We start from the raw sequence: 20,949 nt of genomic DNA, 5'->3' as shown, positions 1-20,949 counted from the left end.
ATAAACAAAACAAACTTCCTGATCCTGAAAGCAGGAATTTGGAAGGAGGAAGAAGGGGAGGAGAAAAGAACTAGATTCTAAGGGGATACTTCACACTGCCCCTTAGGCAATTGGGAAACGGTTGAACAAATGGTAAATGTATATAAATATAATGAGATTGTGGTTGTTGATGTGTTTGTCCTTTGTTCTCGAAGAGGACCATGACATCAAGGAGATGATGACATGACTTCCAGTTGACTCTGATTTGAGTGAGGGAGGGCTGTGCAGGTCACCAACCTCACTTTCTCCTCCAGAGCCATCTGGGTCCAGTGGCCAGATATTCATCAGGATGACTGGAGATGACTCAGGATGCAATGGGAGACTCTGGCCCTTTTAGGCTAAGGTCTTTTCAGGTTCTCACTTTGAGTGAGATAATGCCCATTCAGTGAATAGATCTTCTAAAGAAGTGAGTCAAGGGATGGCCCCTTTAATTAAATAAAAAAAAAAATCAAAGTAGGAGAAGAAGACCTCAGGGTTGCTGGACAAAAGTTTCATGACCCAAAATATAGCCATGAAGTAGTGCTTGTGCAGGGACCTATTGTGTTCTAATCTTTGAGCTCCAGTGGGAAAAGGAGAAAGAGAGAGAAAGAGAGAAGGAAGGAAGGAAGGGAGGGAGGGAGGAAGGAAGGAAGGAAGGAAGGAAGGAAGGAAGGAAGGAAGGAAGGAAGGAAGGAAGGAAGGAAGGAAGGAAGGAAGGAAGGAATCTAACCAGTAAGCCCCAAGTTAATTGGGCAGCTTCTGGACATCCAAATTTACCTTCCTTTGAAGGGGAGAGGGAGAGGACGAGCTGAGTTAAATGTAATGGGATATTATCAAGCTGTAAGAAATGAACAGAGTATGGTGATCAAGTGTGAAGGACTTAGCTGTTCTCAGCAATGCTATCATCCAAGACAATTCCAAGGGACTCATGACGAAAAATGCTATCCACATACAGAGAAAGAACTAGTGGAGTCTGAATGCAGATCGAAGCATAGTATTTTTCATTTCCTTTATTCTTTGTGTAGTATTTTTTGTTTTTGTTCTGTGTTTTCTTTCACAACACGACTAATATGGAAATGTTTTGCATGACTGCACATGTATGACCTATATCAAATTGCTTACTTGTCTCAAAGAAGGAGGAGGGGAGGGGAGAAGGAAGAGAATTCAGAACTCAGATTTTTAAAAAATGAATGTTAAAAAGTGTTTTTACGTGTAATTGGGAAAGAATAATAAAGTATTATTTTTAAAAAGACCAAAGAGATTTTAGAGAATTCTTGGTAACTAACACAGAATGAAGAAAGCAGAACATCGTAAAGAAAAACAACTGAGAGAATTAAAAACTCTGATCAAAGGCAGCTAGATAGTACAGTGGTTAGAGCATTGGGCCTCGAGTCAGGAAAACCTGAGTTCAAATCCAACCTCAGGTGCTTAGTAGCTGTGTGACCCTGGGCAAACTGCTTAACCTCTGTTTGCCTTGAAGTGGTTGTGATGATTTAAACAACATAATAGATGTGAGGCCCTTAGCACATTGCCGGGCACACACTAAGCATCATATAAATGTTAGCTGCTATTATTACTGTCGTTATTATCCAAGCAGGATCTATGGTGAAATAACATACAAGGTATAGAGACGTACATTACTGGACGTGGTCACTCAGTGGATTTGTTTTGTTTGGCTATACTAATATTTTTATAGGCTCCCCCCCATACTTCCTTTTCTTTCTTGAAGTAATGCAAAAAAAAAAAAAAAAAGGCACTAACTTTTTTTTTTTTAATGCACCAAAGAGAATGGAAGGAAACAGACGAAAACAGGACAGCTCTGAAAGTAATATGCAGAATTTATTATATACTTTTTAAAAAAGCAAACATTGTGAAATGGAGATTTGTGGTTTCATATACACTCCTTTTATATATTGAGCTGTGTGGTGTCAAATGCTCTTTTTTTTTCTTTTGGTGTTTTAAGTTTAGAATTTGAAAAAAAAGAAATAACATTTAAAGGTAAAAAAACTCCACTTTTGTTTTGAGCAGCTAGGGGAATGACTAGGTATCCACACTCGAGCCAGGAGAATCTAGGTGAATTAAAAAACACCCAGTGGGCATGGGCTGGTAAGTGGTAGCAGAAAAAAGGTAGAGAAAGGGCTACAAGGTCCCCCCCTTGCCATCCCCAGGATGCCCATCCAGGGATCACCGAGGAGGCCAGAAGAAGCTAGCAAGAGGATGGAGGCTGATGAGTTGCCTTCCCTCTAGGATGCAGGTGGGCTCTGGGACCACGTAGGCTGGAGGAGAACAAAGGAAGGACCTGAGTTGCCTCTGAGGGTGAGAACAGCCAGCAGGTCTCCCTGCTAGGGCGTAGGGAATGTTGTGCTTCATCATCAGAAGACACAGGAAATGAAACAAGCTTGTTACCAGGAACTGAGGACAGGTGAAGCATTTCTGAGTAAGGACCTATATCCCAGCAGAAGGACAGACACATGCCCTGAGCCAGGCGCTTCAATGAAGGACATGATGTGTCAGCAAATCAAGCACCTAGCCCCCACCTACCACCTGCATGTGCCCAGCTAGGGAGCTACAAGAGACATACGTATCACAGTTCTGGGGTGGGACTGAATGACCCCTTGTTGGCTATGTCATAGTAGGGGGAGGGTTCTCTTTATGTACAGATTGGTCATACATCCAGTATGTCCCTTGCAACCCTCAAATTCTTTGACTGTTAAACAGGGAAGGCAAGGTTACTAACGGCTAGAACATGTCACCCATACATTGCCTTCTCAGGGGGTGGGGGAAGGGTGAGAGGGAAGGAGGGAATTTGGAACTCTATTTTTTTCAAAAAGCTATAAATAAATATATGTGAAAAGGGCAAAAAAAAATACGTGCCTACAATTTTTAAATAAATGGGAAAACTGATCTATAAAATTTATATACGTAAATGTGTGTATATATATGCAAATATATATATATGTGTAGATATATACATACACACACACACACACACACACATATATTTTATCCTCTGAGCTCAGAGAAAAAACTAACAGAAGCAGCCTGTTATGGAAGAAAGAGCAATGACTGGGCTTATGAAGACAGTAAACATTTGGAGCCCTTTACAGTTTACAAAGCACTTAAAATGCATGGTCTCATCTACTCCTCATAGCAGCTCTGTAACACAAATATCATTATTCCCATTTTGCAGAGGAAGGAACTGAGGTTCATGATAAAGTGTCAGAAGGCAGGATTGGAATTCAGGTCTCTCCTGATTCCAAGGCACTTCCGATTTCTGAGTCATAAAACAAGAGGGTTTCCAGGGGTGGGAGGCCTGCGGCCCTGAGGCCACATTTGGATTCCATCAAAGGGCCACACTTGAGGCCACATGTTTCCCCACCCTGGAAAGAAATAACTTCTAAGGACCTCCTCTCCCCTCTACCTCTAAATCCAATGAGCCTATAAACTTCTGCTGATGAGAAACAGAGAACAAGAGAGAGGGTTTTTTTGTTATTGTTTTTTGGAAGCAGCAGGCAGAGTAGTGCTGGGCATCTACTCTAGTATAAGGACATATAAACAATATCCCAATTCTTAAGAGGATCAAGGATATGAACACAAACAGGGTCTGATGCTCAGGAGGAAATGCCAGGATAAAATGCTTCCCGTGCCCCCAGCTTCCTATGACCTCCGGAGCTGCCTGATTCATACGATGAAATAGAGGGGAATGGGCAAAGTATCCAAGGCCTCTTGGCCAAGCTGCTGGCAGGCACCCAAGCCAGGGCAGAGGCCAGGAACGGGTGCCTCAGGCTCTGCCAATAGCCCCGCCATGCCCTAGAAGCCCCTCCTTTCGCTTTCCAGTGGGGAAATAGGATGCTACAGACAGGCAACTCCAAAAGTCTAATCTCAATTTAGCAGCAACAGAGTCACACTGGATGGCCACAGTGGAAAGAGTCTACACTTTGAGCCAAGAAAGCCTTAGTTCAAATCTCCCTTCAGACACTTACTAAGCAAGACTTAACCTCTGTCTGCCTCAGTTTCTTCATCTGTAAATAAAATAGGGATAAAAACAGCACCTGCCTCTCAGGGCTACTGTGAGGATAAGATAATACTGTAAAGCATCTTGCAAATGTTACAGCACTATGTAAATGCTAGCTGTTATTATTATTTATTATCATTATTATTAGGGTCACAGAATCATACAACTCCAGAGTGGGAAGAGACTTTGGAGGTCTACTCTTTCGCCTTCCACATAAGCAATACTATACACACATACCCATAACATCCCCCACAAGCGGTTATTCAGCCTCTATGAGGATTTCTAGGGATGGAAAACTCAATGCTTCCTTGAAGTCCCATTCTACTTTGAAACAGCTCCAATGCCTGCTGGGTATCCTCTGGGAAGAGAAGCCCAGAGTGAACCCATGCCTCACTTAGTAGCCCCACCTTCCTTGCCTCCTGGGAACCCACCTTTTTTTCATAGACATCTTGCCATACAATGCTAGCAAAAAACTTGTGCTGCATAATCTCTTTTGCATCGTCTGGTCCCCCACCTAACCTGCAGAAACAGAGAGAGAGAGAGGAGGGGGAGAGAAGAAAGGACAAAGTTACTTTCAAATCGACCACAATGATAAATCCCCACCAGGGTCTCTCCTGAAGCATTTTGGAGGCAGGAAAGCACCTTAGAGGCCACAGGTAAGGACCTGAGGGGAACAGCAACCACACAGGCAAATCACACAGGCAAAAAGCAGCAGGACCAATCCTGAAAGTCAGGCCTTGCGACTTCTAAGTTTAGGGCTCTAAAAAAAAAATCTATTCTTAGTGATAACTTTTGTTTTTATGTTACGTTCATTTACAAACATATACATCTGAAAAATCTGTACTTCCATGTTGTTGTTCAGTTGTGTCCTCCTCGTTGTGATCTTTAGAGGCTTTCTTGGTAAAGATACTACAGTGGTTTGCCACTTCTTTCTCTAGTTCATTTCACAGATTAGGAAACTGAGGCAAACAGGCATGACTTGCCCAAAATCACACAACTAGTAGGTGTCTGAGACCAGATTTGAACTCAGGTCTTTCTGACTCCAGGTCCAGTGCTTCTACACTTTGCTCCCTTTTTACACACACACACACACACACACACACACACACACACACACACGCACACACGCGCACACACACACACACGAGTGTGTGTGCATATAAATGCCTTCCCCCTCCCCTATCCAATTAGCCATCTGTGTAAAAAATATTTTAAAAGAAACCCCCAAAAAACAGGTAAGCAAAATTAATACAGTAATATAATAATTTAAATTTGTGAAATATATTTTTGATGTTGTAGTATAAGTGAAAGGACTCCAACATGGAATCCCTGAGGCTAAGTGGTCCTAATGACCATAAACATATAAGCAATAACAAACAGACTGTACGTTTTCACTGTCCTGACTCATTCTGACCTTACATCAAACATATGAATGACCGAGGCTTCTAAGCTCCAGCAGATTGCCATGACACCCATTTCTGGGATCCCTGTTAACACATTCATACCCTCACCCAATTTCTGGTCCAAATTACGGAACTTCTCCAACCAAGTCTGGTACCAAAATGCAACACAGGTAATTTCCCAACCACATCCAATTCTGGTTAAGAATTCCTGTCCCATACCTGACAATTATTTGTTCTCAATCAAGCCTATTTTTAAGGTATAAAACTTTTTTGCACAGACCACACTCTAAATGTGTATTCTTACTGAGATCTTGCCACAGTGCACGTCTCTCACGCTGTCAGTACCACTGGCCTTGCATGGTCAAGCCTCTGTCCATATAGCTACATAGTACGTATGTGTGGTTTTATTTTTGTGGGCTTGCTGTGCTGCATAGTGATAAATCTCACGCCTGCAAGTACCTATTTTTTGCAAATCTTCCAACCTGGGTCTTTGCTCTAGTCTAACCCAAGCCAACAGAGCAACAACCATAGTACCATGCTGAAGTGGGAATCATAGAAACTGAGTCTGAACTCTGGCTCTTTCTACCTATGTGACTTCGGGCAAGTTACTTAACTTTGTTTTTGACCTTGACCTGTAAAAATGAGTGTTAGACGGATGATATCTAAGGCCATCTTTGTTAAAGTTCAAGCTACATGAGTCTATGAACTATATCAGAGAACTGTGCATCATTTCATACCCACAGGCCCCCAACAAGCAGTGAAGGAAAGAGGTACATTTTTTTCAACTCCTAGAGCCAAGCTCTGTGCTGTTTCTTCTTTCCTTTTACATTGTTAGTCACTGCATATTTTTTTCTGTGCTACTTAATTTTGCATCTGTTTATATAAATCTTCCTGTACCTCTCTGTATTCTCCATTATGTGTTTTTGCTTGAAGCTATTATATTGAAGAATCACAACTGGTTTAGTCATTCCCTGTCATAGTCAAGTTAAAAATCTCCACATTGGTCATGTCTAACATCGCATGTCTTATCCTGCATCTTGACTGTATCCTCTCTCAGCATGTTTCAACATCAACCCTCTGGAACTGCATTCATTGCACGGATCAGTTCTTAAATCTTTCCAAGTTGTTGGTGTTTACAAGTTGTTGGTTATCTCATCTCATTTTATAGTATGATAAATTGTCCTCCCAGTTCTCTTCATTTTAGTCTAAACCTTGGTATGAAAGGGCCAGGATCTCCCATTGCATCCTGGGCCATCTCCAGTCGTGGTGAATATCAGGCCACTGGACCCAGATGGCTCAGGAGAAGAAAGTGAGGTTGGTGACCCTGCACAGCCCTCCCTCACTCAAATCAAAGTCAACTGCAAGTCATGTCATCACCTTGATGTCATGGTCTTCTTCGAGAATGAAGGACAAACGCACATGCACACAAATCAGTTCATATAAGAATTTTCAGATGTTTTGTTGTTTTCCCCCTGAAATCATTCTTTTTGTCCTTTCTTACAGTATAATAGTATTCCATTCTACTCATATACTATATGTTCAGTCATTCCCCAACTGATGGATACTTGCTTAGTTTTCAGTTCTTTGCCACTAGAAAAAAAAATTGCTATCAATATTTTTGTACCTACTGATTCTCTCCTTCTTTCTTTTATCTCTTTGGGATGTAGGCCCTGGTCATGGTTATATCAGGTCAAAGGATATATACATTTTAGTGACTTTCAGAGCATGGTTCCAAATTGCTTTTCAGAATGGCTGAACCAATTCACAGGTCTATCAACAATGCACTAGGTATGTCTGTTTCCCCAAGGCCATGCCAACATTTGTCATTTTTTGTCAGCTTTGCCAGTCTGATGGATTTGAGGTGAAACCTCAGGGTTGCTTATTTGTATTTCCTTAATTATTAGTGATTTCAAGAATTTTTTCACATGGCTGTAAATAACTTCAATTTTTTCCTTTGAAAACTGCCTATGCATTACCTCCGACCATTTTTCAATTGGGAAATGGGTCTTTTAGCTCCTTTCCCACAATAATCACAGAATTTTTTGTGTGGACACCAATGGAGCATGCAGAATCACCGGAAGAACAACACTATTCATTTTTTGATAGAGAAGGGGCAATTTATTTTTCATGTAGTTGGAAAATAATTACATGGGAGTAGAAGATGTGACATTCAAATATGTAGGTAGGTTGATGAACTGGCAGAACATAATGGCCTAATAATTAAGACAATCTAATCCTCAAAGGAAACCCTCAGGTTGTATAAGAAAAAGGTCAAATGTAAGTTTCCAACAGGTCAATTTTTCATTCTCTGGCTACTTCTTCTCCTCTCACTATCCTACTGCCCCAGAGTCCTCAGGTAAGAATCTTCCTTTGATCCTTTCTGCCCTAAGGGCTAAGAAGCTCAATACTCAGGGAAATTAGTAGGATGTAGGCCAGAAGGATAGGAAGTGTCTGAGGAAGGTTCTCTATTTTTGTATCTCCAACTTTAAACATGCTTGTGGGTTGCATATTTCTTTTTGTTTTATGGGATGTCAATAATTTCTCTCCTAGTGGCCAACCTGCTCGTGATGAGCCTTTCCCCACCCCACACCCCCTAGTCATTAACGCTGATCCTCAGGAAGGCAGCCACGATCTCTTACTACATATGCACCCTTTCCAGCTTTGCAGAACTTCCACTTTGCTGACAAGGGCTTCAAGAGTCCATGGTCACTTCTGTGTCACTTTGAGGCCTACAAGTAGGACTTGGTGGAGTTAACAAACATAATGTTAGGGCAGCTAGGTGGTACAGTGAACAGGGCGCTGGCCTTGGGGTTAAGCTCAAATCTAGCTCAAATCTAGCCTCAGACACTCATGATCTGTGTGAACTAGTGCAAACCAATTAAACTGTTTGCCTCAGTTTCTTCATCTGTAAAATGGGGATAAAAAGAGCACCTAGCACCTACCTTGAGGGATTGTTAGGAGGATCAAATGAGATAATAACATAAAGTGCTTGGTACCATGCTTGGCGCATAGTAGGTATTATGTAAATGTTAGGGGGAAAATGAGACGATAAGTATGAAGCTTATTACAAATTAATGTTAATATAATTTTTATAAATTAATATAATTAATGATTATAATAAATTATAAAGCTAAGCACATTATCTGGAATAAAGTAGGTTGGGGTAGCTGGGTGGTGCAGTGGATAGAGCTCTGATCCTGGAGTCAGGAAAACCAGAGTTTAAATCTGGCCTCAGACATTTGTGTGACCCTGGAGAAGTTGTTTAACCTCTATTTACCTCAGTTTCCTCATCTGTAAAATGGGGGTGATAATAAGAGCACCTTCCTCACCTTTGCTGTGAGGATCACATGAGATAATAATTATAAAGCACTTAGCACGGTGCCTGGCACACAGGAAGCGCTATATAAATGACAGCTGTTACTATTAGAATTCAGCTGCTAGTGCTCTGATACTTGTGATAATTAACCGTTGTAAGGAATGCAGACTGCTCTATGTCATCTCATTTGATGGGAAGACACGGATCCAAGTGGCACAGGATTGGCAGGCATGGATGGAGTCTGAGCTGTGTCCTTGGAATCACGCATCCACTGGAGGAGATGATGACCATGTTGTGAAGGAAGAGATGGGTCTCTTTCTTCTAATTACTCAGGGCAAGACCAGAAGATTCATTGATTTAGGGCTGGAAGGGACCTTCAAGGTCATCCAGTCCAACTTCTGAATTTTTCAAATGGGGAATGAATGTGAAGACCAGAGTGGTTAAAGTGACTTGTCCAGAATCACCCCTGTTATAAGGAGTAGTCAGGATTTGAACCTGAAGTTTCAGACTCCAAAACCAGTGTTTTTCCCTTGTATCATATTTTTTTTCTCCATTTTTTTTTAAAAAAAAGTCTTGATAAGCAGGTGGACTTTGGAAAAACCTGTAAAGACTTGCATGAACTGATGCTGAGTGAAGTGAGCAGGACCAGGAGAACATTGTACATAGTAACAGCCATATTGTGTAATGACTAATTGATAGACCTGACTCTTCTCAACAATGCAAGGATCTAAGACATGTTTAAAAGACTCATGATGGAAAATGCTGTCCACATCCAGAGAAAGAACTTGGGAGTCTGAATGCAGATGGAAGCAGACTATTTACTCTCTCTTTTTCACTGTTTTGTTTTGTTTCTTCTTTCTTGTGGTTCATCCCGCTGTACCTAATTCCTCTTTACAACATGACTAATGTGAAAATATGTTTAATATAATGCACATGTAGAGACTATGTCTGATTGCATGCCATCTAAGGGAGGTGGAGAAAATTTAAAACTCAAAAGTTTATGGAAGTGAATGTTGAAAACTAAAAATTAATTAATAAAAAAATCTTTCCTGATTTTTTTCCAAATTCTGTCCCTCCTCTCTCCTCCCCCATCCATTGGGAAGGCAAGAAATGTGACAGCCATTAGTGTATCATACACTGAAATGGAAGTTTTGAGGAGGTAGGCTTATGTCTTAGACAATTTTAGTGTGTAGTCAACAACGCACTTAAGTCTTCCCTGTGGGGCTTTGAGGTGCAGTGGGTTGGGGTGAGGGGACAGATAAGAATCTGTGTGCAAATAGGGAAAAGGTCCCCAGCAGGAAGGCAACTATTCTTTTGTAGATATGGCAGAATCATGCTGAGTAAATGGACTGTACCACCAAGGAAAATAATTTTTAATCTCAGTCACCAGGTTCTTTTGTGCTCAGCAGAGCTGAGGGACAGACAACTCACTCCCCTACTCCCAGATCCCCCATTCTGTTTAGAGATACAATGTGGTATACACACTAAACATGGAGCTGCAAACACCTGGTGTGCGGGCAAGTTCCAAAGCTCGCCAGCAAGGAGGCCCTAGAGGTAAAACCACTTTTGAGCTTGAGCCTCATTTTCTCATCTGTAAATGAGCAAATCTCCACCTTGCCTAACTATCTCACAAAGAGAAGAAAAGAATTTTCTGAATATTAAGTTCTCTACCATTGGGAGGAGTTATTACGGTTTAGGATCTTCAGATGCTGGAAATCACCAAGAGAAGAGAGTGAGCTAAAATATGTTCCCTGCACTATCCCCACCAAAGTCAAGGCCAAAGGATCATACAATCTCAGGGCTGAAAGGAACCTCAGAGACTACCTAATCTAATCCATCTACAACCTCCAAAAATGGTCACATCATCTGGAGAACTATAATCTCTCTTCCACATGACAACCTTTCAGATGTTTGAAGAGAGCGATTATGAAACCACCTCCCCCATAAGTTTTAATACTATTTTAATTTTAAAATATTAAACATTTATTATAATAATAATAACTAGCATTTCTATAGCATTTTAAAGTTTGCAAAGAGCTTTACAAAATCTCATCTCATTGTATCTTTACAACAACCCTGGAAGGCAGGGGCTATAATTATGCCCATTTTACAGATGAGAAAACTAGGGCAGACACAGGTGAAATGATTTGCCCAGGCCATACAGCACCTAAGTGTCTGAGGTCAATATGAACTCAGGTCTTCGTGAATCCAGCCCCAGTACTTTTATCCCCTGCATTTTACTAAGCCCCTACTTTGTGTCAGGCACTGGTGATAGAAATATAAAAATGAAACTATCCTTGCCCTCAAGGAGTTCAATTAATCAAGCATTTATTAAGCAGCTACTGTGTGCAAGGAGCTGGCAATAACAGACAAAGGCGAAACAGTCTCTGCCCTCAAGGAATTTATGTCCCTAGTTCTTTCGATTGATCCCCATTAAACACAGTTCCCGGTTCTCTGAATAGCTTAGTCACCTCCCTCTGGACATTTCAGCTTATCGATGTGCCTCCAATATGGCGCCCAGGAGCAGACACAGTATTTTAGGGGAGTCTGGCCAGGGCAGGAGGCAATGGGATGTTCACCCTACTCCATCTGGAAACCAGCCTTGTTTCTTTAGCTCCAAATGATAGCACTGGGGAGGCACAATAAACAAGATATTTTCCTTCCACATACATATTATTATTCAGCCCATCTTGTACCTAAATTAAAAAAAAATTAACTGGACTGAAGAATTTTATATTTACTCTTAAATTCTTCATATCATATAGATCTGCTCATGGGTCAAACACGGACCAGCATCACAGCAGTTGAGATAACTGAGACAGGCTGTCATCTGGACCAGTGGGTGGAGCTCCCAGACCACCAAGGTCACAGACTCCATATATTCAATTAGACTCAATATTTTTGCTTTGGTGCACTCTTCAAAGGGGTCTTAATTCTTCCAGGAGTGCCAATGGAATTCTCTCCCTTCTGAAGGAAATTCTCTTTTTCTAGGTGAAGGAACAGAAGAGGAAAGACTGGTCCTCCTTCTAGAGGAGGGCTGGGGAACACATGACTCTGGTCAGGGGATGGTAAGGACCATGAATCATATTAGAGGGGGGACTGTCACTCTGGATGCAAACAGTTCCCATGGCCATTCCCTGCGGCAACCCAGCAAAGGAGGCCAGGGAAGGCAGCTGGCTCCTCTCCTTTGGAGGATACTCCAAGCAGCAGCTGCTAGGCCAGGAACTCCTACACCAGCAGAACACAGCCGCCACTTTGGGCCCCACACAGCAGTTTCCCGGCTAGCTCTTGGGACATAAGTGGTGGCGTAGGGAGGGGCAGTTCCGACCAAGGACGCCAGACTCTGAACCAAGGAGAAGTTGGTCCAGAGGTCGCTGGCACAGGCAGACAGAAACTTTCATCTCAACTTCTATCTGGTTAACCAAAGGAAGGCAGAAACAACCCCAGGCTCCTGTCTTCTCACACAACTACCCTTGCTGTTTCTCAGTCCCAAGGGCTCAAGTGGTTTCATTAGGCACAATACCCAACTGAACATTAATTTCAGGGGGGAAATGGTGGCGAGAACCCTGGGCTAAGACACAGAATTCCTGGGCTTTGATCTGAGCTTTGTTACTACTTCCTTATGTGAGCAGATAACTAGATGGCTGAAGGGATAGCTAAGTGCTAGCATTTGGATGGACAGAGAACTGGAACATGATTCAAGAAGATCTGAGTTCAAATCTGGCCTAAGCAAATCACTGAATCTCTATCTGCCTCAATTTCCTCATCTGTAAAAACAGAGGAAGGTAAGTGGTGCAGTAGACAGAGTGCTGGGTCTGGAGTCAGGAAGGCTCATCTCCCTGATTTCAAATCTGGCCTCAGACACGAGCTGTGTGACCCTGGACAAGTCACTTAACCCTGTATGCCTCAGTTTCCTCATCCATAAAATGAGCTAGAGAAGGAGATGGCAAACCACTCCGGTATCTTTGCCAAGGAAACCCCAAATGGGGTCACAAAGAGTTGGACACAACTGAAAAACAACTGAACAACCTAAAAGGGATAATGGCAGCCCTATCTCCCCGTGTTGTGAGGATCAAATGAGATAATCATAAAGTTGTTAGCACAGGGCCTTGAACGTAGTAAGTGCTATACAAATGTTAGCTATTATTATTGCTAACTGGCGCCGGGGGTAGGGAGATAAATCTAACTGAACCTTAAAGTGCTTTCTAAACGCTAGCAAATATTGTCATTATTATCAGGCATATTATTTGAACTTGAAGGACACCTGAAGGTCATGTGACCTCCTCAACACCAATAAATGTTCATGTGGGGATAGAAACATTTGAACGGCAAAGATGAACAAAATTCTCAAACAAATTACTTAAGGTAGTAACCAGACTACATAATGTAACCTCTCTCTCTCTCTCTCTCTCCCTCTCTCAGGTCTGGCTCCAAATAATAAAAGTTGTCCAAAAGCGGAATAGATAAATTCCATTATCCAAGAGTTCTTCCAGTACTGGATGGATCATCACTGGTCAGGGATGCTATAGAGGGAACTCCTACTCAGGTATGAGTTCAAATCCTTGAATTCGAAGGTGGACATAAAGATTCATGAAGGGGACCTCTGAGGCCATCTAATCCAAACCCCTCAATTTAAGGGTGAGGAAACTGAGGCCTCAGTGGATAGAGCACTGGGCTTGGAATCAGATACACTCATCTTCCTGAGTTCAAATCTGGCCTCATACACTTATTAGCTGTATGACCCTGGGCAAGTCACTTAACTGTTTGCCTCAGTTTTCTGCATCTGTAAAATGAGCTAGAGAAGAAAATGACAAACCATTCCAATATCTTTACCAAGAAAACCCCAAATGGGGTCATGAAGAGTGGGATGCAACTGAAATGACACAACATCAAATCAAGGCCCTCCAAAATTAAGTGATTTGCCCCAGGTCACAGAGGGGGCAAACGGCAGAGTTGGGATTCCATCCCTGGGTATTTCAAATCCAATGCCCTTTTCACCATACTCAATGCACTATAAGCCCTATGGGCTCTTTTTCAGCTCTGAGATTCTGGCCGCAGGTTTCAAAAGTCCATGATCAACTTCCAGGTTAACCTCACCTAATAAAACAGCTGTGTCAACAAGGTAGTATATGTAAATTGGAACTTTGCAAACTAAATCAGTACAAGAAAGGTTCATAATTTAACACGGGAGCTCTGTGTCTCGGCCTGCTCTAAACAATTCCTATTCCCAGTTAGAAAGTAGGTAATCTGTGTGCAGAGTCCCTGTCTGCTTAACCTCTTCTCCCCAGATCCCTCAGGCTATCTTCCTACCCACACCCTAGTCAGCCTTTATTACATTATTTCTTCTATACTTCAAAGAGCTGATTACTTTGGAGTTGGCACTCTCTCCACCAATGGCTCACTCTGAGTTAGCAGGTTACCTTCTACGTTGGTTGTGGCCAAAAACACTCGGTACCCTGGGGTTAATCTGTTAACGATGCGCCTTCCCTACTTGGCTTATCTGGGTCCTTGGTCAAGAAACCCAAGGACTGTCACAAGCCCATATCTGAATCCTTTCTAGCTTCAGTGATCTGACTTTCTACTCTCCTGGAACAACTCTGAGAACCCCGTGGTTCCTTCCTCCATATAATAAGGATCAAAGCAGGATTTATTTTTATTACTAACTATAGAGGCAATTATACAGCAAGCGCTCCCTGAGGGTAGGGAGGACTGAACACTAGATGCAGCTGGGCTGCTTCTCAGGGCACTGGCTGGGCACACAGTAGGGGCAGACCTGGCCTGGGCATTAGAAGACTCCTTAGAAGACATGCTGAGAATGCTTCCAGGGGAAAAAGGGAGATGATGCCAACCTCCCCTGTGATGGAGCTTTCCTGTGTGATCTTGGACAAAACAAGACCAATCCTAGAGACTCTGCCCCTCTAAAGTTTACAGAAGATTGATTTCTGGGAATGCAAGGGAGCTCAAAACCCACAGAATCAAGTGTGATCTTGCCTTCCAGACCCCGAGAGTATGGTAATAGGAGAGATCTAGACTCGGAATCAGGAGATATGAGTTCAAATCCCAGCTCTGACACTCACTACGAGTATCGAGGACCTTGGCCAAGTTATCCCACTCATCTGGAGCAGATATTATTTTTCACTTCCTACCCTCAAAGGGCCATCATGAGGAAAACATTTTATAAACCAGAAAGTACTAAGAAATATAAGTAACTGCTATTATTAATGACCAGAGCTGGTGATAACAGAGGAGAAAACGTGTCCAACAGAGACCAGGGCTCTGCATAATAAGCCCCTGAGACAGAAGAACTTGCTGGGGTAGAACTTCTGCCCATAGCTGCTAAGTATCACACAATGTTGCCCACTGCATGCCACCTGGGGCATGCCCCATAGACTACATATCATAGAATCTCAGAATCTCAAGCTTAGGAGGGACTAAAGATTTCTCGGGTCCAACTTTTCCATAAAGAAATTCTTCAATGATCTCCCTGAGAGGAAGCTATCTAATCTTGGCTTAGATAATGTTATCTTGGGGTAACAGGGAGCTCACTACTTACTGAGGTGGTACATTCTATTTTGGAATAGCTCTAATTTTTAGAAATTTTGCCTTTTGAGAGACAGCATGAGGTTAACTCACAGAGAACTAGAGTCAAAGCCATGAAAGGCTCGGGTTCAAGTTTGATTAACATCAAATATGAGCGCTGTGACCTCGGGCTAGTCCCTTAATTTCTCAGCGTTCTAGGCCACAGCTGTCAGACTCTGCTTCTGGCACCAGATTAAAATGCAATTGGGAAATATTTAATAAAATAAATAAAAATATAATAGAACACAGATAATGCTAATATGTGGTTTTCTAAGGCAAGATGCAATCAGCAGGGATCTTTACATATGGTTTAGAGATTCCTGTTTCTATCTGAGTGTTGACACCACTGCTCTAGGCAACTCTATATGACTGTAAGTCAACCCCTCCACCAACGGGGTATCCTCAGCTGGGCGCTCCTTATACTAATAAAATCACAGTACCAGTTCCCATCTCTTTTCCTTACACTGAAATGAAACCTACATCCCTATAACTTACAGAATTTCAATTGAGAAGCAACTATTTGTTCGTTATTCAGACATTTTTCAGTTATATGTGACTCTCTCTGACTCCTTTTGAGGTTTCTTGGCAAAGATACTGGAGTGGTTTGCCATTTCCTTCTCCAGCTCATTTTACAGATGAGGAAACTGAGGCAAACAGGGCTAAGTGACTTGCCCAGGGTCACACAGCTAGTAAGTATTTCACATCTGAGGTCAGATGTGAATTCTGGAAAAAGAGTCTTCCAGACTCCAGGTCTGGCACTCTATCCACTGTGCCACTTAGCTACCCCTGGGCCAAAGAGATCAGGTCTAATCCCTTCTACACACAATAATCAATTTCCCACCAGATTATTTCACTTCTGTCCATGTGTTCCTACCACTTAGCACATAATGGCTCTCCTACATGAGACACTTAATACAGGGGATGACTGATCCTCAAAAGCAGCGATTATCAACAAGCATCCCCCTTCCTTACCCTCATGCAGTCAATTGGTGGAAGGATCGGAACTAGCCCCTGTACACCCACTGCACACCCATCCCTGCTGGGCCCCATGGCCTGCAGCCCCTGCTTACCTCTGCTTGGGGTCTTTTTTCAGCAACCCCGACAGAAGAGACTTGGCATCCGGGGAGAGCGTTCGGGGAAATCGGATCTCCTCCATAAGGATCAGCTCAAACAGCTTCTCATGATCCTGGTTGTAGAAGGGTAGCCGACCGCACATCATCTCATACATCACCACTCCCAGGCCCCACCAGTCCACTGCCCGTCCATAGTCATTGTCCTCCAGCACCTGTGGGGCAGGGGGTCAAGAGTGAGTGTCAGCTACAGACAAAAAGATTCCAGAGTTAGGACTTGAACCCCCAACCTCTCTACTCAGTCCAAGGGGCTTTCCACTATGGTACCTTGCCAAGGAGCTCACTACATTTCTTCATTAGCCCCTCCTGGGTTAACTCTCTGGGTTCACCGGGTTGCGAGAAGTACAGAATGAGGCCAGCCTGGTCTGTGACAGCCCCACTAAGTTTCCTTCTCTATAACCCGTCGGTCAATCTACCAGTTACCTATTTTGTACAATGTACTGTAGATAAAAAGGCATAAATGACAAAACAGTCCTTGCTCTCAAGGAGTTTACATTTTACTAGGCAATTGTTGAGGGGGATGGGCCAAGGTGGAGGGTGGATCGAACTGTCCTTGGGAAGCCTTGCACAGCTGTCATGAGGATTAACAGCGATAACAGAGGGACAGAGTACAGAATACAGTGGAGCGGAAAGAATGTTGGGCATGGAGAGATAGAGGTTCAATTCCCAGCACTGACCTTTATGAGTTGGGTGAACCTGGACTTAAGCAGCAAACTCAGTTTCCTCATCAATAAAATGCTTTTACTAATGCTTTTACTACTTACCTTGTAAGACTACAGTGAGTAAGGTGTTTGCTAAAACCAGGCCTTGTTACTACAACTATTACTGAGAAACAGCTTTGGGAAGTACTCTATGTATAAAGATAGTAGGTGGCCATGAGGCATAAATGAAATTCTTCAATTGGGCCCTTTCAATACGAAAGGTAATATTTACACAGAAAGAAATTAATTTCCAATGTTTTAGACTCAGAATCGTTAGAAAGAAACCTCTGATCCAGCCTCCCAAGAATCCTCTCTATCGCCTTGACTGAAAGTCACCCATCTTCTGCTCAAATACCTCTAGAGATGGGAAGCTCATCCCCTTACAACAGCGAGAGCTCCAGCTCAACCTCTCACATATAGGAATTCCTGACACAGTCTTCTGGCAGGGGTTATCTAGCTTTTCTTTGAACAGTTTTAGTGACAAAGAATAGAAAAGAGAATAGCAGAGCTGAAAGAGAACTTAGAATCTGTCACCTTTTCCAGGGGTGGGGAACCTGTGGCCTTGAGGCTATAGGTAGTCTACTAAGTCCTCAAGTACAGAGCCACACTTGAGGACTTAGTGGACCACATGTAGTCTCAAGGCCCCTGATCCTAGTCCAACAGTCTTCTCATAAAAATAATGAAGTAGAGGGTTTGGGGAAAGGATAGCCCAAGACCACATAACCTATAAGCAACAGAACTTCTAGACTCTTAGTCCAGTGGTCTTTCCCACTAAAGTGCCAAGGAGCTCACTAACTTTCTTCATTATCCCTTCCTGGGTTAACTCTCTGGGTTCAGATGGCTGGAGTGCAGAATGAAGCAGACCTAGATTCTAATCTCATTTCTGCCAAGCAGTATCTGTGGGACCTTGGACAAGTCTCTTCCCTTTCCTAGGTCCATTTTTCTGATTATAAAATGAAGAGTTTAGAATGATAACAAAAAAGGAAAGAATAAAATAAAAACAGAATTGAATATTATGTAATTATAATCACCAAATTTGGCCCTGGAGAAGAGAAACACTTCCTTCCCTTCTTTGTAGAGGTGAGGGATTATGGATGTGGAATACTGCATATACCGCTGGACATGGCTAATGTGCTGACTGATGTCACTCAACTGCTTTCCATTCTTTTCTTTTATAGGGGATGGATCACTGGGAGTGGGGGGGAGGGGGGAGGAGATATATTCAATTTAGAAATGAAGGTGACATGAAAAGAAAAGTGAGTTTTTAATGTTTCTTCTAGTTCTAAATCCTACAAGGTGATTTGATAGAGGGGCCCATGAAGACCCTGGTATAGCTCTCCCTAGTCTATCACTGAGCACTTGGGGCACGGGGCAGGCCCCACGTTGCTTCTCGGAAGATTGGGGCTGGGGATCAGGTTACGGGTCCCTCTGCCTTTTCCCTCCCACCCCCTGCCTCAGGTCTATTTACAGCCTCTCTGGGTAATTCACCCTAATAGGACAGCTGTCACTGCAGCTGCCCAGAAAACACAGACCAACACAGCTGCCCAGCCTCTCCCCACTGGGATTCCTAGATTCCCAGAGTCTGAGTCGGCCTACCAAGAGATCAGAGTTGTGGCTCTTAACTCTTTGAATGATGGCCTCTCCTAATATTCCCCAGACCTTTAAAGTGCAAGGACAACCATGCTATCTCCCCAAGCAGACACAATCACAACCACACAATCACATGCACAACTATGTTCCACAGTTCTACCACCACATACACCTTTACACCACTCCCTTTCCAGGGAGGCACAACCACACCTCTCCTCTTTCACACGCACAATGACACATGCCTTGTGTCTTGATACGCTTACCTCCTCACACCAACATAAGACCAGCCATGCACTTACACGGTGACAAACATTGACACATTTGGGGACACACACACATACCCACCCCCAAACCCCAAGACAGCCCACTCCCCCTATACCTTTTCCTATAGGATTCTTCCAAGGAATCCCCTCTTCCCTTGGCTTTCACAGCGATGCCCTTTTCCTAATTCTGTGATTCCCTCAGCTTCTAATTCTACATTTTGGCTCACACCATCCCCTATGTTTCATCTGACCCTCCCTCCCTCCACCTGCTGAGATCCTTCTTTTAAAACCCATCTCAGGTGCCACAAACTCCACCAAACCTTTTGATTCCCCTAACTAGACTTGATCTCTCCTTTTTCAAACTTCTCAAATTACTATGAACTTCAGCATTTATCACCTTCTAATTCACATATTTTATTTCTAGGCTATAGGATACATACTTGGTTGTACTGCATTGCATGGGGATGAGACAGCTGTCCTCAAATATTTGAAGAAATGTCATAGGGAAGAAGGGGTAGATTGGCTCTGCTTTGCCCCAGAGGGCAGAACGAGCAAAATTAGAGGCGCAGATTTAATCACCATGTGAAAGAACACCTTCCTAATGATCAAAGTGCAAGGGTCTGCTTTGTGACTCCGTAGGTGAGCTCTGCTTCAATGGAGAACCTCAAACAGAGACCAGAAGATGACTTCTGGGTACTCTGGTAGAAGAGACTCTTCTCTTGCCTGAGTTGGGGCTGGACTGGCTGACCTCTGAGAACCTTCTCCTCTCATTCTATAGTTATTTAAGTATACGTCTTATATTCCTAAATAGATTGTAAAGTCCGTGAGGGTCCTTTTATTTTTAATTTTCCTGCAGATAGCATGTGCTTTAAAAATGTCTGTTGCATAGAAACTGAGAAGATCATCGAATTTGAAATTTGGAAGGTCACTTTCCATGTAATTTAATCTATTTCTTCCCGTGAGGCAGGTTCAATTTGTAATGTCTGGGGTAACAGAACTCTCCCTGCCCCCCTAACCCTTCAAAAATAGCCTTTCTAGAAAGATCAGTAAAAAGGATAGTCTTGGATCTGCCATGAAAAATCAAAGGCAAGTCACTTTCCTTTCTCTGGGCCTCAGTTTCACCACCTATAAAATGGGGATAAATAGTATCTCAGAGTTAGGAGGAATCCCAGAAACCTCTAGCCCAACTTATAATCAAGCACGATAAATCTTTTCTTCTAGAATGTTCCCAACTAGCGGCCACCTGACCTCTGTTTGAAGATCAGGTGGTGCTTTGAAGTCAGGTGGTGTGGTCTACTTTCCAACACAGTTCTAATAGTAAGAATTTTTTTCTTTACATCCAGACAAAAAATGCCTCCCACTATCTTCCCACCATTGTTCCTTGTTCTGCCCACTACTGAATTCTAGTAATAACCTTTTCCTAGTGCTCTCAAAGACCTATGGGTATGATTAACAAATATTCACATTTCTATAGGGCTCAAGAGAGGCTAGGAAGCATCGGGACAGAGCTAAGATCGCAGAATCAGACAATTTCAACCATATCTGAGCAAACATCCCTTTCTACAATACCTCTGACAAATAAGTGGTTATCCTCCCTGTGTTTGAATACTTCCAGTGACAAGAAACTCACCACCTACTGAATCAGCCCATCTCGCTTCCGGATAGCTCAAATCTTCCTCACAATTAGAGCAGGCCAGAATGTGAATAACATTAGCTAACAATTTCCAGACCAGAAGGTGATCGGGGCAGTGAATAAGTGAAACAGCATGTCCCTTTGCAAACCCAATTTAAGACAAGCCAGCAAGCACAGAAGGTAGAATCTCAGTGCTCAAAGGGTCAATGGTGTCATTTTACAAATGGGAAAATTAAATCCCAGAGAGGAAAAAGGACTTTAGGCACAATCAAATTCAACTCCTTCATCTGAAAGAAGGAGA

At 42.8% G+C, this 20,949-nt stretch overlaps 1 protein-coding gene across 4 annotated transcripts in view; it reads right to left on the bottom strand.

The window, feature by feature from the left end:
- AKT1 (AKT serine/threonine kinase 1) overlaps positions 1-20,949 on the bottom strand; it is a 138,569-nt gene that overhangs the window by 11,472 nt on the left and 106,148 nt on the right. For 3 of the 4 annotated variants that reach the window (XM_072630054.1, XM_072630056.1, XM_072630057.1), the window contains 2 exons: positions 16,402-16,616; positions 4,465-4,552 (listed from right to left, as the gene is read on the bottom strand). In XM_072630054.1, the coding sequence (XP_072486155.1) occupies positions 4,465-4,552; positions 16,402-16,616 (303 nt within the window). The remainder of the gene's footprint in view (positions 1-4,464; positions 4,553-16,401; positions 16,617-20,949) is intronic. The other variant, XM_072630058.1, reaches the window with a different exon arrangement.

The sequence above is a fragment of the Notamacropus eugenii genome, chromosome 1 (genome assembly GCF_028372415.1).
Source record: "Notamacropus eugenii isolate mMacEug1 chromosome 1, mMacEug1.pri_v2, whole genome shotgun sequence".
In the NCBI taxonomy this organism is placed as follows: Eukaryota; Metazoa; Chordata; class Mammalia; order Diprotodontia; family Macropodidae; genus Notamacropus; species Notamacropus eugenii.
Note: the sequence above shows the minus strand (reverse complement) of the source record. Positions and strands in the feature narration are given on the sequence as shown.